General features: G+C 42.6%; 2 protein-coding genes across 6 annotated transcripts; one reads left to right on the top strand and one right to left on the bottom strand.

The window, feature by feature from the left end:
- Positions 1-261: 261 nt before the first annotated feature.
- On the bottom strand, positions 262-4484 carry LOC133924729 (U4/U6 small nuclear ribonucleoprotein Prp31 homolog). 3 transcript variants are annotated; one of them, XM_062370394.1, is made up of 9 exons: positions 4352-4484; positions 3671-3839; positions 3475-3537; positions 3250-3387; positions 1998-2890; positions 1820-1890; positions 1607-1709; positions 984-1059; positions 262-626 (listed from the first exon to the last, which is right to left on the bottom strand). In XM_062370394.1, exons 2-9 carry the CDS (start codon positions 3671-3673, stop codon positions 516-518), a joined length of 1458 nt encoding a protein of 485 aa, XP_062226378.1. In that variant the 5' UTR covers positions 3674-3839; positions 4352-4484; the 3' UTR covers positions 262-515. The 3 variants fall into 3 exon arrangements, with proteins under 3 accessions (XP_062226378.1, XP_062226379.1, XP_062226380.1); XM_062370395.1 differs by having other exon boundaries at positions 3671-3786; positions 4352-4475; XM_062370396.1 differs by lacking the exons at positions 262-626; positions 984-1059 and adding an exon at positions 1083-1317.
- Positions 4485-13288: 8804 nt separating this feature from the next.
- On the top strand, positions 13289-17127 carry LOC133924728 (putative glycerol-3-phosphate transporter 1). 3 transcript variants are annotated; one of them, XM_062370391.1, is made up of 4 exons: positions 13289-13446; positions 13918-13988; positions 14742-15824; positions 16387-17127. In XM_062370391.1, exons 3-4 carry the CDS (start codon positions 14837-14839, stop codon positions 16947-16949), a joined length of 1551 nt encoding a protein of 516 aa, XP_062226375.1. In that variant the 5' UTR covers positions 13289-13446; positions 13918-13988; positions 14742-14836; the 3' UTR covers positions 16950-17127. The 3 variants fall into 3 exon arrangements, with proteins under 3 accessions (XP_062226375.1, XP_062226374.1, XP_062226376.1); XM_062370392.1 differs by lacking the exon at positions 13289-13446 and adding an exon at positions 13780-13796; XM_062370390.1 differs by lacking the exon at positions 13918-13988 and having other exon boundaries at positions 16387-17123.
- The last annotated feature ends 696 nt before the right edge of the window (positions 17128-17823 follow it).

Genomic DNA, 17823 nt, shown 5'->3' with positions numbered 1-17823 from the left:
CGGAACCTCTTTTTTTACACTTCGAATAGGTTTCTTTTCTTGAGAAGATATGTACAGCGTATATCGTATGGAGCAATGGTCATACGCTGAACGACGACACTACCAAACTAAAAAGCAGCCGGCTTAAAAAAAAAACTAAAAAGCAGCCAGCGTTGCCTAAGATTGGACAGTAGAAACCATGAAATGAAAAATAGTTATTTTTAAAGCAAAATATATGTACTTTTGAACATGTATTATTTGGTTTATAAGGATCAAGGACAATAATATAAAACCAACATCAGATATCTCCCAACTAAACTTGTATGTTCAACCTCGGCTAAGGTTGCAAACATCCACTGGAAGCATGGCTAATAACACTGTAATGCTATCATAAGTATCTCTGGAGTTTGTGTTCAGTTCAAAAACAAGATTCAGAGCATTACAAGCTGGGTTTTTGTCAGTGCATCCAAAGGATTACAAAAAATGTGCGGGGCAAATGTGATGCGATGTGATGGTTGTGTCGAAGATAGCAGTCTCTATTGGGTCCTTCTGATCTTTGAAAATGTGCCGGTCTCAGAAAAGTAGGTGCTTTGAGTTCCACCTCCAAGCAGGTTTCCTTGGGCCTGCGGATTTGACAACTCTATTCCCTGCACGAGAAAATATTAACATCACAATGATAAAGTGATGGCAGGGACCTTTCTGTGTAAGTTAAATCTTGGAAAGTAAACAAAGCAGGGCTATCAAAGCAACTTTAATGATGCTAAAAAGCATAAGAACCTAGTGTGGTCTAGCGATAAACATCAGTAGAAGGTGCTTAAACACAATCATGGTAACTAAATATAGGGTTAATTAGAGACTTCAAGTCGAACATAGGAGCTATCCAACAGTGAACCAAGATAGGACACAATAATGTGTTGTGCAACCTTTTCTAAGTCCTAAAACATGAACAAGTCAAAACAGACCCACAACAAGACAAGCAGACAACTCAAGAAACAAGATCTCACCTGAACTGGTGTAAATGCCAAACTAGACGTCAGTCCTGAAGTTGCACCGCTGCTACCATAGCTCTTCTCCTTGAATCTGATATTAGAAGGCAACATACATTCAAAGTGAGGTTCGAGTACTGTGGAAGACATCAACATTTCAAATAGAAGCAACATTGTGTAGTAATGTAATAAATTTATGAGAGGACACAATAATACTGGGCTACTGGAACTGGTTCATAGTCATTGTGCCTCTTATACAGAATGCATGCAGCATCTGACTTTCCTAAAATTTGTGTAAAGAACCACTTGACCATGAGGATGGGATGAGGCAATACATTGAAAGCATCAAGCTCTATGAATCATATAGGAAATTATAAGTAGAAAGCTACAAAAAAAACATTTCTTCTGCTGTGCGCCTTGATATCTTACAATGGAGGATATCCAAAATCCAGTGCTTTAGCAACATTTTCTCAGTACGGACTTAAAACAGAAAATCGGAAAGAACATTTTGCACTAGATACCATCTCATGTAGGTGTTGAAAAGTAGTGCCATGTTTATTGCTATAATATAATTAATATAACATGGCAACAAACAAAAGGATGCTAAATATCATGCAGGAGAAAGAATGAAGATAGGATACTTTTTGGCCACTTTAGCAGCAAGTTTGCTTTGTCCAGCTGAGACACGTAGCTTGCCATTTCCTGCCTGTCCGAGCATGCCATAACCTTCCCCCAAGCCATCACCTGATGCATCAAAATGTGATTGTGTCAAAAAGGTAATTTTTCCCAGCTTAAGACAAGCTGAAACTAAACACAAAAATGACAATAAAACAGTCATATCAATAATAACTGACCTAATGAGCTCTCCTCTGGAATCCCAAACTGCATTCTGTTTGCAAGCTTCATCATATCCGTCTGTGCATATCTGCAGAATAGAGTTTCACAGAAGAGAAATAAACAACTAATTAAATAAAAAAGTACGCACAACATTGTTCAATATATATAATCTGCCTGAAAGCTTAGAACAGCTACCTTTCTTTCATTTTTCGAAGCCGACGACCCCCTCTTTTCTTTTTAGGCTCAGAGTCCGGAACAGGAAGTGGCTTTGGAAGCTTTGCAGGAGGTGGTTCTTGCCACTTCTCGATCTTCTTACGAATTTCTTCTAACAAGTTCCGCCCAGCTTTTCCAGTTGGATCACCTCTAATTGAATCAATCCTTGCTGCCAGAGTTGATTTTGCAGCAATAAGTCTGCAAGCACGAGTCCTCAGAGCTGGAGGGGTGCTCTGAAATACTTCAGTTTGTTCAAGATAACCAACACGAAACTGAGATGTGGCAGTAGAAAATCCAGCAAGATTTTTCTTCTTTGCGCCAAGTAGCTGAACATTACAAGCAGGCATTTTTGCAAGTGCTCCCAAACCACCAGCAGTTCCCATTAGTTTCGAGGCAACAGCACTGCCAACAATTGCAGAAAGGTTTGGTGCAATGTAACCCATTCTGCTCTCTACAAAATCAAGCACTTTCTTCTTTGCAGCATCGAGAGTAAGGGCTCTGTCACATGCTCCTATGGTTTTTTCTAAATTCTCCTCAGAAAGAGGCTTCCCACTTGTAGTTGATGCTGTCACTGAGACAACCATTATAATTGCAGAAGGTAAAAGCCCTTCCAGATCTACAAGTGTTAAATCCATCTCATTTCCAATCTTCTTGACAACACGGGCATAATCGATCGGATGATGAACAAGAGATTCCAGTTCAGGAAACTTCAACCTATACTTGTCACGTATGAAATTATGGATTATGATGATCTCATTCTCAATATCTACTGATAAAGCATTGCAATCAACAATAAGCTGGTACTCTGGATCCTCCTCCAGGATGGAACCTTGATTGGAGAAGTCAGTGCCTTTCTGAAGTGCATCTTCTACTTTCTACAAACAAATAAATGAAGATGCCTAATGTCACGCATCGGAAGAATAAGACTTCTGTGATGTACATACTCAAATATTGACAGGATCATATTTTTTAAGCAAAACATTGCGACATGAAGTATAGTCAAAGATCTTTATTAACACTCCAGACACATGCATCAATGCTTGGACAAGATACATGTTAAATAAGTAAACAATTCTCTGGTGCAAAACATTGTGTGACCTAAGATAATTATACATTTTCTCTCCAACCACATTAATGCAAATTTATGTTTGCAATTTAAACAAATCACAAGCCAAATATATATAAAAGAGGAAAACCATCTTCAAGAAATTGGGGAATGAGTTTGATCACATACTTGCATTATGTCATTATAGCGTTGTGTCTTCTGCAGCTTTGAGACACTATCAAGATCATCATAATTAAGAGACTCGAGGTCAGGCATATCATCATCGCCATCCTCGTCCATACCCGCTGCCTCAGCATTATCTTCTTCCTGAAAATTTTGACAATAGGTTAATAAATCCTCCAAAAATACATAATTAAATATCTGGTTACATGACAGTAATACAAATCAACTCACAGGATAGGCTTCATTGTCTGACAGTTCATCAAGATCAGCTAGAAAAGAATCAGCAAGGCTTGCCTGTAAAGTGGCACCATATGAGAAATAATACAAATGACAATTGAAGAACATAAGAAGAGAAAACAACTTGGGAATTATAATATTGAATATTAACTACGCAGAAGATACTCAACAGTAGATGAAATGAACTCACCATGATCTTGGCCAAGTGTACCCAGCAGCAGCAAGAGCTCCAAAACTAGGCCTTGAAAGAGAAGCTTAGATGTTGCTTTTCGTCCTTTTACAGCTTATGCATAGCCTTAGTCCCTTCTTTATTGAACCAGATGATCAGCTAAGCCTACTTTATAGTGGCAGGACAGGGACTGCCAAAATTTTTAATAAGGTACAGCGCTAGTAAAACAGAATGGAAACAGAGCATCATGAAAGTAAGAACAAAGGAAATTTTGCTAGTGAATATTCTAATGTACAGCATGCTTGTCCAAACTCCAAACTATTGTTATGTTTTTGTCTGAAGTGAATTATTTAATTAAACCCTATCTATATTCAGTCTTTTTAATTTGGTTTGCACTTCAGTACAAATGAGGAACGAAATTTAGCCCTAACGTGGACACAACCCAAAAACTGCACGGAGACCTCGGGAATCAAATCCTATCGTATCAACTGAGATCGACCGTGCGCACTGAAGAAGATCGAACCACCGATGGATGTATTAGATCAATTGGGGAAGCGCAGCAAACAAATCCGCAACTGGATGGATTCGATAGAACTTAGGGTTTGGATTTGATTGCTCACAGTACAAACAAAGAAGAGCAAGATCCCCACGGACGAAACGAACTCTCTGACAATCCATCCAAGCAAGCTAGGGTTTACTTACCAAAAGAAGAAGACATTAACCCAGGTGCGGATGGACTTCCACTCCCGGCCGGGGACGACGCCTCTCGAGGAGGTTCTGGTGGAAAGAGGCGATGGTGGGGCACGCAGAGGACAGACTGTGAGGAAGAAATTTCAGGATTGCACTAATTTGGGGTGAAATAAAATAAAATCAGAGCAGATCCGTCCATCTGCTGGGCTGGACCGGTCTTCGCGCCAGGACTTGAAAAGCCCGACACAACCCAACAAGCCTGGGCTCGATTGTATTGGGCTAAAATAGATTGTATTTTTGAGGAACGACTTCACAATTCACAATCATCTTGCGTCATCATCTCCAATAGCGTAGTCAGCTTACTAGCTATACAATTATTGTACATGTCAGCTATAGATCCTAACATACCTCTCCAATGGGCAATCTTAATTCACTCCCTTCTTCTCCCTCTCTAGCCAACTTAAAAAAATTTATCGATAATAAAAATTTATCGGAGATTAGTGATAAACAGAATTATCAGATTTATCGGAACTCTATCGCATTGACGGTAGACCAAAAATTTCAGACAAAATTAGAAAGAAAAAAGAGCTCAATTTACCTAGAAAATCACATAGATTGCATCCAAATCATTTTTATATAAAAAAATAACACATAAATGAATTAGGATTGAAGGGGTGGTCTGGCGATCTGCGGCTTGACGTTTTATTGCTCGCGTGTTGGATCCGGGAATCAAAAGACACCAAATTCAAAAATTATCGAAAATTTTGACCGATAAGTAAATTTAACGGCCCCGTCAATAAAAAGGATTATCATGTTTATCGATTTTTTTATAATTTTTTTTGGGCGATAATTTTTTTATAGCCACCATCGGCCTCTCCCTTACTTTTTGCATCGTCGTTGGCGCCTCTCCCTCCCTCCCATGCAGGCGGATGGATGAACCTGACCACTACCTTGGTGACCCACGGATCCCGCCAACCATCGCCCTCTCTCCTGTGCCCTCACATCACGTCGACTGACTTGCCTCAGCTTCCCTTGCCCCGTTGATAGGGGCGCCAGTGAGATCCCGCGGATCCGTGCCTCCTCCGGCCAGACCTGGTGCCATCTCCGGTGACCATTCCCCCTTCCCTGCAAGCCATCGTCGGTCGCCTGCCGTTGCCTTCGAGTTTGCTTCGATTCTTGCTGCCTGCCTCAGTGCGCCCTCTCTCCGCTCCGCACTGTCCACCGCCGTTCATGCTACCTACCTTGATGCCAACGTCGTTTTGGCTGCTTGTCGTCATCGGAGACATGTGAAAAGAAACCGAGGAAGAGAAGAGAGAGCAATCACTCAATGTCTGAATCAGTGAATCAGAGAGGCAGTCATGCGGCTGCAAATAGGGGGATGCAAGCAAGCACCTTGAATCCTTGATGAATGATGATGTTGTTGCCGAGAGTCGACCTCAGGGCCTAGGTGGGCGGATCCATGCAGCAGAAGTCGATTCGGCCGATTCGAGCGGTCAAGCCGACGACGACCCAGCAGGGGAGGATGCCCGCGGATCCGACGAGCAAGGTCTCGGCCGGTCCCCTATCCGACAACCGGCACCGGGAGGGGTGGAGTCGCGGAGGCCTGAGCGCCGAGGGAGGCGCCGCGACAGCCGGCGGGATGGGAGGAGGAGGCGAACCACAAACGTGAATCGACTCACTCGAGTCCAGGACGACTACGGTGCACCGGTGGCCGATTCCAGGTCTATTCTGTGCAGGCCAGTGTGCTATGGGCTGTGTCATTGCGGCCTGTGGGCCGGCCGAAAATATCGCCGGTGGCTGATTCCAGATCTATTCTTGCTCTTCGGCCGCCGACGCACCTTGGGCGGCCAACTTTATCTAGTGGTGGATAAGCCCTTCTTCTGCTAGGATCTTGCATGGACTCTTTTTTTTTTCTTGGATATGGCATGTAAGCACTTTTATGAAGAGTGGGTTATAGTAGTAAAGTTGCACATTTGAATAAAACTATGATATAAATCAACGGATAGTATATAAGACTTTCTTTTATATTTTATATTTTATTTTTTATTTTACAACCGGATCTTCACCTTGAGATCTTCATTGGAGGTTTTAAATGGGGCGTGTGCGAGACGGGTCTCGAGCTCTCGCCGGTTCGACACCTCCTTGGTGACTTACCACTGAACCCCTTGTCCGTTCGCATAAGACTTTCTTTTATTTAAGATATGTTGTAACTTACAGAAACTTTAGCTAGCTGTAGCTAATAAGAAAGGAATGTTTGGATTCGAAATTCCCCGGTCATAATCGGTGATTCATTAAATGCTCAAGTTTATCTAGGTATGACATGGTTGAGCTGGTAGGCACCCAACAACCAATGAGGTCGCCTGTGTGGTGCCATGGTGTGTGGATCTTGTGGAATGGTGGATTGATCCACTCATCGATGGAACGAGATGGTTGAATTCAATCTGATGAGAAGTCGGTTATCATGTGCCGAACTACTGACACTATTACTGATGCCGCGCCACACCTTGGCTGAGACAGGACGGTGCTACGCCCCTTCCGTCAACCGAACTGCCTGGCACGGTATTTGCCCGCTCGGTCGGACGTCGGTCGCGGTCACAGCGCCGAATCTGCTTTCTACCAGCGCGACGCACCGTTGCCCCGCGCCTTTCGCCTGCCGAGCCACCCGCCCTCGCCTGAGAAAGCTGAGGCCGACAGCTTCAGCAGCGCCCGCCACGAGCTACTGATGTGCGCGGGCGAGCCATCTCGGATAAAACCGCGACGTCGCCGTACGCGCTCTCGTCCAAGAGTTGCCGGCCCCTTCGGCGCGCCCCTGTCGCTCTCCATGCGCGGACCCTGCGCCCACGGAACGCCTGGAAAACGTGTGGCCGCCGAGGGGCAGGCAGCCCGGCCGGGAGCTCGCGCGCCTCTCCTCGAGGCCAGGGCCAGGTGTCCCTGCTCCCGGCCTGCCGTGGCAGGATGTCCGGCCGGGAGGGAGGCGACCGGGACACGCGCGTCTCCGCGCGCAAAATCCGACCGAACCAGTGGTTGGTTGGACACGCCGCGTCGTCGGCCCGGCAGGTTCGGCGCGTGATTGCTGCGCCCGTGTCGCCTAACGCGCTGCCTCACCAGTTCGACGTGATCAGCAATAATCAATTTGACGGATCGGTCGTTGCAGCGCGAGGCGGTCGCTGTGCGTGACCGAACCTAGAATATTCAGGAGCGATAGCCTGAAACGTGCCATGATAGTCCGTCACATTTTTCAGAGGATAAGCTCATTTTCCAAACGTACATCTTAGCATGTGTAATGTTCCACAAGTTTCTTGAGAAACTGCTTCATATTTGGAGCGGGAGCAAATAGTTTTAGCAGCTGTACTGTGCATAAATAAACCGATACAGCCATCCGTCGCTACTATTTCCCGGTACATAAATAGGCAAAACAGGTTTCTTCCCTCTTCTGTTTGTCCGTTTCTCTCTCCCAGTCCCAGCAATGGTGCTCCTGGACGGACGAAGGTACCTCTCCTCTCTCTTCATCTCGCGTCACCGATCGTTTCCCTTGGACGCTTGCAATTATGCGTGCATGCGCGCATGCTCCTCAATCGATTCTCTTCGTCTCACCGCTCATGTGCAGGCACGTCGTCACGGCCTTCGCGCGTCAACTGCTCAGCTCCGATTGACATCAACCAGAGAGAGGTGATCTTCAGCAAGGTTCGTTCCCAAAATTTAGGCCATATTTGCAGCTTTCGCGTATCAACAGTTCATAGCCTGTTTCTTGCTCTGTCCAATTACCGCTGCCTTCGACTTGCATTTACGGTTACCTGCGGCTTATTGGGTAGGGATCGAAGAACCTAGTTGCTTTTGGAACTTTCTCGCCTATGTCACCCACAACATCATTGGAGCTGGTAACTACAATTTGGTTGGCAATAGAATAAAAGGCACACGCGCATAGCCACAATATCGTAGGTTTGCGAGGGCCCTGCAGCCAGGGCCGGTTCCGAAGGGTGCCCTGGGGCGAAATAAAAGTGAAGGCCTTTTGCTCTGGTACGGAAAAAACTTTTTAGAAAAACTAATATTTAGCTCTATAAAGTACATCAAATAGACTAATCACTCATCAATAACAATCACAAACATATCGATATTAGCGATAAGTTTTGAAAAAATATTGTAACATAAAAAAAATGAAGACAGAAAAGAGAATGTCCCAGGTTTCTTATTAAGTAGGATGGAATCCTCAAACCCTGCTAGGCTGGGTGAGTATTTTACTTTGCGGCCATTTGCTTCGTAAGAAGACTAAAAAAGCAGTTACACATATTATTATTGATAGAATACTTGTAGAGGAAATGTATTAGCTAAAGCATTATAATGAAGAACCATCATCTACATTTATAAACCTACAAATTTAGTGAAATATTTTTTATTCATTATCATTCACTTCATTCTTTCTGAGCTGATCTAATAAGTAAACTTTATTTTCGAAACTCAAACAGCTTTTTAAGGAACCATCGACTTTCACAGTAACTAAAATAAATAAATAACTTCGATGACCTTCTTAGTTTGTAGAGGGGAGAGGAGGAATACCACATATGACCTAAGGGCTCATGTCTCTCAAAGCACAAAATTATTTATTAATTCAGAAGAGAGCTAGCGAGTCGTAGCTTCTTGATCCTTCCTGATCTCAGGCTGGAGGCTACCTAGCTCCTCGATTTAGCCTGGTATAATACTTGTACATATATGAGTATATGATGGTCTACACATGATGGGCCCCTGGCTGCTTGGGGCCCAAGGGCGTTGTTGCCCTGCCCTAGGGCCGGGCCTGCCTACAGCTGTTAAGCAAAAGATCCGATTAGGAGGCGTTTAGCTTGGGGAATATCCGTCTCCCAGAGAATATCCACCGGCTATATTCTCTCTATTCTCTATTCTTAGCTTTCAACTGGCACCAGGAATATAAGCCGGAACGGCAAAATTAGGTGCATGCCATCACCCCCGGTGTGAACAAGGAACAACCTCATTTGCTTCACACACCAGTTTGTTGTTCATAAAAAAAGGACCAGTTAGTCCATAGTTCATGCAATTGTAGGTGCTCGAAATGAGTGCCAACCAATACATCGTGCATCAATATAATATTCCTTGCATTTACACGATGATGTGGGGATTAATTTATGGAGTAAAAGATACTCCCTTCAATTCAAAATAAATATCGTTTTAGTTCTATGTAGTCAATTATTTTAAATTTAAGATACAAATTATTTTTTATATATTAAGTTATAATACTTAAAAATAACATAATAAATTTATCTTAAAAAATACTTTAATAATATATTTGGCAACATCCTCTGCATCGACCTCAACCTGCCTTACTGACCTCAGCCTTATCCCCATCTACTGCGGCAAAACCGTGCTAACTGGATTCAAGTGCCTTCTCGTTCCTAAGATCTCCTATGCCCCCAGTATTAGTTTTTGGATCAAGTAACTGATATGTATAGTACAATAATTATGACATCACAATCATACTTCTTACATAAAAGCATTATAATTACAGAGTATAAAAAATCTTTAAATCATATTATACATTACAAATCTGACCTAACAGCCATCAAAAGCACAATGAAACATCTACCTCAAGCCAAAGGTAGCTATAGTATGAACATGACTACTAAACTACTTCTCATCCATGTCTCCATCCTTAGCGAAGTCGGTATCAGCTTCCTTATCTGAATGATAGTAAGAATAAGTACGAAATGTACCCAGCGTCTTATACTACTTCAAGGTGTATCTGAGGGTTTTCGGTCCTAGGAGGGGCTACACCTCGTTCCGCAGGCTCTATCATTATATTTAGTATACCTCTAGTACCACACGGCTTTTGTCGGACTAAGACAACAATCTCATCACATGGACATCTAGTCCACGCACTCACTCGTCAAAGATATGCATGCACTCCTCGAGTCTAACCAAGTGAGGTTATTGCTTTGCATGTCTATAACCGTGGATACAGCTATTCGAATAGATTTACACTCTGCAGAGGTTGTACACTGTACCCACACGATATGCTTAGCCTCTAACCATTGTAAGTGGAAGAACAAAACATACCTAGACGTTTCAATCACCTTTCCTTGCCGAATTATACTACAAGATACTCCAAGTGCACCAGACCTACGTAAAGGATGTCAAGGTACCACCGGGATATTTGTAAAGAGTCTAGTTCAATAACACCCATAAGGGATGTTAGGTACCACCTGGACTTTTGTAAATAATCTGGTTCAATAACACCCTCGCAAAGCATCTGACATATGCTTGTATTCTCATTGCCCACCCGACCCTCCTAGTAAGAGTCCAGCTTGATCGGGAGATAAAAAAAACTCAAGTCCTTCTTATACATGATGTATGATTACACTGGGGTGGCTTAGAATGGTAGTCCATGATTTGGTGCTTATAAGGACGGAGCATGCATCTTCATTTAGCAATGAATAGGGTGATATATATTCTAGATAATGATGTTTAAGGCATGACCACAATTTGATAGCATTTAACTACTGCATGCAGTTGAAATAGCATAATACATGGCACATGCGATGATAAGTCAAGTTTCAAGTTGATCAATTAGATTATTGAAAACATGGATTCAAAATGATCAAGAAGATATGACTTGCCTTATCTGAAGTTGTCTTCTAACCCTTGGTCGAAGTCAGGATCCTTCAGGTTCTCCGCAAAATCTTTTGATTCTGTAAATATGATTACGATCAACAACGATATACACTAGAGAAGAATCAACCAACACCAAATAGAATACCAAATGATCCCTAATGGATATTACCCTATGATAGAAACATGTATCTCGAATTTAGATGAATTTAGGTGAAATAATCGTCAGAATTGGAGTCAGAACAGAGAAGTTAGAACTCCTAGAAGATTTAACCTAGAATTAAAATGGAAAATTAGAAAATGGTACTATTCATAAGTGGGATCCACTGAACAGTGATACGGGGCCCATTCTACAGTGCATTGTGGGTCCCATTGGCTCGGTTAGGCTGGACTTAGGACAAAGTAGCACTATAAAAAACTATTTTTTCAGAATATCCATAATGTCTTTTTACAGGCGGTTCATATAATAAATCTTCTGAGTAGTTGGCGAGGGCCCCTGCGGTTTTGGGTCACATGTGAAAATAAATTACCACTGGTGAATTCTTACAATAGTCTCTTATGGTAATGATATGATTTTTAGAGGCGGTTAATGATATGATTTTCAGATGCAGTTTCTTATGTGAATCACCTTTGGAAATGAGATGATTATAACAAACAGTTCACATAATGAATCATCCGTGTAAAAGACTATTTTCAAATATGATTTCTTATGTGAACCATCTCTGAAAATGAGATGATTAATATATGTTGTTTCTTATGTGAACCGTCTTTGATAATAAATGACAGTTTATTTAAAAAAAATACGTAACTTTTTTATACAAAGTCAGATGAGGATAAACTTTATATTAAAATTATAACCCTCGATAAAATCTACAACTTTCTAGTTTAAAACCTTTTCATTTGAAGTCATTTAGATGTCTAAATAATTATTTAAAGTTTTAGACATAAGAGATCAAAATGATTAAATATGCTATTAGTAGCACTAGTACTTATGTAGTAGGATGATAAGGATGTATCACATGAACTGAAAGGTCTTAGGTTCGAGTGCCACGAACCGCACACGTGTATATTTTGCGCAAAAAAAATCGTGTGACTTGTGACTTGTAGGGGTGGCTGGCCAGGCCAAAATATTTTTTTCCTTTTTTCGGGCCTAAAAACGTCGATTCAAGACCAACTATTAGATTCGATCCGCTTAAGGAATCAACTGTGCAAATGTGAATTACCATAGGTAGTTCTTTAAGTAAAACGCCTCTAGTAATCGGTTTTTACGTACAGATTCTTTTGCGCTTATGAAAATCGTCTATTTTCACAGGACTTCGATCAGAGGTGGGTGGTTAAGCGTCTCTGTAAATAGGTTATCACCCACCTCTAAAATTATTTTTAGCAGTGTAGGTAGGCCCGCCCATGGTGGAGCCCGAGTTGGCCTAGCTTGAGTGTTGGGCTAGCTTGGCTCAATTGCTATCGAGGCTAGCCGTGGCCTGTCTTGGCCGGGTTGCACAAGCGAGCCAGAGCAGACAGTTTAACAAAAATTAAAATAGGTTTACTTTGTCTACCTATGGTGCCTTGCCTGATGCCTATTTGATATGATAATCTTGAGTTACATGGTGCTTCTTAATATATTATCTTACTAATAATTTTATTTTTTATTTTTTATTATGAATTTTAGCTATTGATTAATTATATTTTATATTGACTATTTATTTAGGTATTCAATTTTTATATTAATTTGTTTTTATAAGGCTATATTTGATATGGATCTTTATTTTTCTATTATAACCCCAATGTTAATTATTATTAATTTTATTTTATTTAGATTCTTTATTGGGATATTTTGCTTTCCAAACTATATGGAAACCAAATTGCTAATTTTTTTATAATTTTTAATTCTGAAATTAACTATTTAAACTCTTTGGTTTCTGAATTTAGCTATTTATTAATTATATTTGATTTTGATATGTGCTCTTCGGTTTAATCTTGACCGTTAGATATTTATTACAATGAGTGATTTAGATCTTTTTTTTTCTAATTAATATAATAATTTTGTGACTTTAAGAACGAACGTGGTGACTCTTTTTTTTATAAAAATAATATAATATAATATAAGATATGACTCAACCAAATTTTATTAATTTACCGACAACTTCAGCTCCAAAATTTTTAAAGTTAAAGATAACTAATTAAAAAAAATTAGAGTCGAAAATGTACCGAATAGACCTTACCCTGTAACTCTAGCCTTTAAGGAATCTTGAACCTCACCGGGGAAGGAGCCGAACCAGAGACAAGCTTGGGTTCACCACGGCCAGGCAAAAAAGCTCTATTAAATAAGACCAGTGACGCTTTGGAGGTCACGGCCGAGGCGCCCCAGAAAGCTGCCCTCCGCGGTCCGCGCCCCGCACGCGCCTCCCTCACGGCTCCGAGCGGTCAAGAACAACTGCTGTTCCCTCGGACAACTTCAAGGACAGAGGCGGCGGACACTTCTCCTAGATTGAAAGGTAATTGCATCCATTGTTCAGTGCAACCTTGCAATTCCGTTCCTTTACCTGCCTCCTAAGAACGGTTGTTCCCGTTACCGGTGAGATGAGAGCTAACGGATCGCCGGCCTTCTTTCCCTTGCGAGTTGGCGGCAACCTGGTTTGATTTTGATTGTATCCCTGCTTATCTCTGAAGAGTGCGATCCTGTGGTTGCTTTCGCGTGCGGGCTTTCTTTGCTTGCTTGCAAGATTGATGGTGTAGTATTGCTTTTTCGACAACGGGTCGTGTAGTATTGCTTTTTCGACAACTACACGACCCGTTGTCGAAAAAGCAATACTACAATTCGAGCTGGAGGTAGCATGATAGATAGGTAGGTAGCATGCCTTTTTGTTCCTTCCTGAACTGGAGGTGAGATAAATCTATAGTTCAAGGGATTTTGTTCGCATTTTCTGCCTATTTAGCTCATGCCACTATCAATTCGTTCAATTTAGTTGGAAAAGCTCGCTCCTTCCCCTTCTCTTTTGGTGATTCTACGGTGGATTGGTGCCTTCAGGCTATCATGGTAGAAGCCTTGATCGAATCTCTGTTTTGATTTTGATATTCATATAGATGTTTGGCATAAATTTTTCCCACTTATTGAGACTTTTCCCCCATTTTACCTTAATTTCTGTTCGCTGTATCAAGAAACTGTTGTACTGTCAAATTATTGCAGACAAATATTTAGATATTGGTTGTTTTACCTACTTATCTGATGGGTAGTGTTTGATACTCTGTTTCGATTGCTTCTTGCCCATGCAATTTGTTTCATTATAACTGAAGATTACTTGACTTTAGGATATGCTTATTCTGATGTCAATGACGGTTCAATTAAAAGAATTGGTGATTTAGAACTCATCATGGATAGGGGGGCTGCCGGACCCGACTGGTCCCTGGAGGCAGCTCCCAGGGGGGCGACCCGGGTTCGATCCCCGGCGCTCCCCCCCCCCGGGCGCTCGTTCATTTCCTCTGTGCAAATGGATGAGTGTGGGTCCCGTTTCTGAAAAGAAGAAAAAAAAAACTCATCATGGATATCACAACATCCCACCCAACATATAAAAAAATTGCATATGTTGTTCATTTGGTTACAAAATTATGACCAGCTTATTTTCCTTACTGTCATGGGATTACTTTGTATTACATAATAATAATTGTAGTTGTCGCTCTTGTTAATTTTGTGCTGAACAACTATGCTCTGGAAGTTTCCCCTTTGTGCCAACTCTTATGGTCTTATACTCTTGTGGATGGTTCTGATGTCTGCTCTGTTTGACCTTTCCAGACAATACCTTCACCAGTAAGGCAAATAGCATAATATTGGCTGGCCTTCTCCGTGGCTTGAGTTATCTTTGCGCAGAAATCAATTCAGGTTCATTCATGGGCTCCTCAAGTGAACAGAGAAACAAAATGCGTAGCAAAAAGCCCCTGGGAATTCAGCTTTTTGAGAATGTCCGGGGGAGTCCTCTCTCTTTCAGATCATGCCAGGCTCTTGTATTAGTACTGACATTCTTATCATATGCTAGCTATCATGCCACTAGAAAAACTACAAGCATTGTTAAGAGTGTTCTTGATCCTAAGACAAACCTAGGTATGTTGCACTGGCCCAGTCATCTGTATCTTGAAAAGTTAAAAGGCGCAGAGAACAATATGACTCTCTCTAGTGGTTGGGCTCCGTTCAATGATGAAGATGGAACCGCGTTGCTTGGCGAGATTGATTTGGCTTTTCTTGGTGTATATTCATTTGGCATGTTCTTTGCTGGCCATTTGGGCGATCGAGTGGATCTAAGGATCCTGCTGACTATCGGAATGATCGGCACTGGATTGTTCACTGCTGCTTTTGGAGCTGGATACTGGTTCAATATACACAACTTCTACTACTTTTTGGGCATGCAGATGATTGCTGGCTTGTTTCAGTCTTCTGGATGGCCTTCAGTGGTTGCAGTAATTGGTAATTGGTTTGGGAAGAGCAAGAGAGGACTAATAATGGGAATTTGGAATGCTCATACATCTGTAGGAAACATATCTGGCTCTTTAATTGCTGCTGCAATGTTGAAGTTTGGATGGTCTTGGTCCTTCGCGGTGCCTGGTATCATGATTTCACTAGTTGGGCTCACAGTGTTTCTGTTCTTGCCTGTTAGTCCTGATGTGATTGGAATTGAGTTGGATCTCCACTTGAAGGACACTGAAAAGAATGACATGGACGCCCCTTTGTTGGAAGGACGCTTAGATGTAAAAGAAAAGGCAGTTGGATTTATTGAGGCGTGGATAATTCCTGGTGTAGCTCCTTTTGCTCTCTGCCTTTTCTTCTGCAAGCTTGTGGCTTATACATTTCTGTATTGGCTTCCCTTTTATATCAGCCACACAGGTTCGTCCAGTTATATGTATGCAATTAGTTCAGTGTTTCTTTTTTTGGCTTCTACCAAATGAACCCTTTTACTATGGTGCTCAGAAAGCATTATTTGACACCCGAACTTAAAAACAATATTGATATGATGTAGCCATTTGGTGGGATGTGTGCTTTAGATATCACATAATGTCAAAGCAGATTGGCAATTGAAAATTATAAGCTCTTTCCAGGTACCGTTCAGTATTTGAGTTAAACCAACCATGAAAGAAAGCGACTCAGACTCAGAATTGTCGATGTCATTTGCTAGTGTGTGGCAATATAGTTCTACCTGGATAATTTAGAAACTTATGCTTTGAGTATGTTGTTGTATTCTCACATTAGACTCTGAATAGAGAAACTAGAATTTGTTGACTAGTTCCGGTGTGATAATTAATTCTGACTGAATTCAGTGTCATGATATACACATGCAACGATCATATAAAATTAAATAGTTTTAGTGCATTGAACTACAGGTTCCAAGTACTAGAGCTCATTAGCATTACAATATTTATACTGGCATCCAATCTGTTCCATTTTTCAGCCATAGGTGGACAGTATTTGTCAGACTCCTCAGCTGGGGTACTATCAACTCTGTTCGACGTGGGTGGCGTTGTTGGCGGCATCCTCGCCGGCCACATCTCCGACCACCTCGACGCCCGGGCACTGACGGCCGCGAGCTTCACCTTCTCCGCGATACCGGCGCTCTTTTTCTACCGAATATACGGCAGCGTCTCGCTGATCTGGAACATCGCCCTCATGTTCGTCACCGGGATGCTGGTGAACGGGCCCTACGCGCTGATCACCACGGCCGTCTCCGCGGACCTCGGCACGCACAGCTCCCTGAACGGCAACTCCCGCGCGCTGGCCACCGTCACGGCGATCATAGACGGCACGGGGTCGATCGGCGCCGCGGTCGGCCCGCTGCTGACGGGGTACATTTCTGCCAAGAGCTGGAGCGCCGTGTTCACAATGCTGATGGCGTCGGCCCTCGTCGCGGGGCTGCTGCTGTCGAGGCTGGTCGTGGCAGAGGTTGTTGCCAAGATGGAGCCCCGAAGGCCTGCTCCCGCTAGCGACCTGCCGGTGTCCTCTATGGATGAACCTTAGGCTGTGGAGATGGCATAGCCTAGTGTGTTTTCGTGTTGTAGTGGAAGTAGCGGGAGAGCAAGCAGATCACCTCTAATTTTAGGCCTGAGGAGTAGGTGCCCTTCTGTCCCAGAACTGTAGGATCTTGCTCCTGGTGCGTTGTGCTTGTGCACCTTGGTATATGTATATGGAATGCCTGCTTGTGGTTGCCGACGAGGATGAATACGATCGGATTACATTTCTGCTCTTTGTTGGAGATACACATCACCGTTCAATAGTCCCACGATCTTTCTGTTAGCAAAAGCAACTCCAAAAATAAGTGTATAAAGTTCATCGACAAGTGGAACAAAACTTTTAGCTGGGAAATGATCCGCTGTACTGTTTGTCTATCTAGGCTGGGGGCATGTTGCAAACTTGCAATACGATCCTATGTTCAGATCGTACTTGTTCTAGTCTTCATCCACATTCCAGATTTGTCACGGACTTTGAAAACTGATACTCACTTTCCTAATCTATCTATTATTATTACATATTCTAACAGGTCTGGGATCCGCACACTCCCAGACCCCTACCTCACTGTAGCTATTGTGCCGACATATGGACCCCCGCCCTCCTGTGCCTCCCCTCCCACTGCCACGACGAGTGTGGCTGTTCTCCTTTTCTCGCTCACCCTTATCTCCATTCCTCTCAACCGAGTGACACAAGAGCAGCACAAAGCTGCTCCTCTCCCAACCACTCCTCCTGGATCTGCCGCCCGGATCACTCTACAACCCTCATCGACCGCCCTAGCTCCTCTTACTCTTCCTATGGCCGAACCCGAGCTTCGTCTTCCTCGCGCCCGGTGACCACACCTCTCTGCTCTGTCGATAAAAATCGTGCAACCTGACGAGCAACA

The sequence above is a fragment of the Phragmites australis genome, chromosome 7, assembly GCF_958298935.1.
Source record: "Phragmites australis chromosome 7, lpPhrAust1.1, whole genome shotgun sequence".
NCBI lineage: Eukaryota > Viridiplantae > Streptophyta > Magnoliopsida > Poales > Poaceae > Phragmites > Phragmites australis.
Note: the sequence above shows the minus strand (reverse complement) of the source record. Positions and strands in the feature narration are given on the sequence as shown.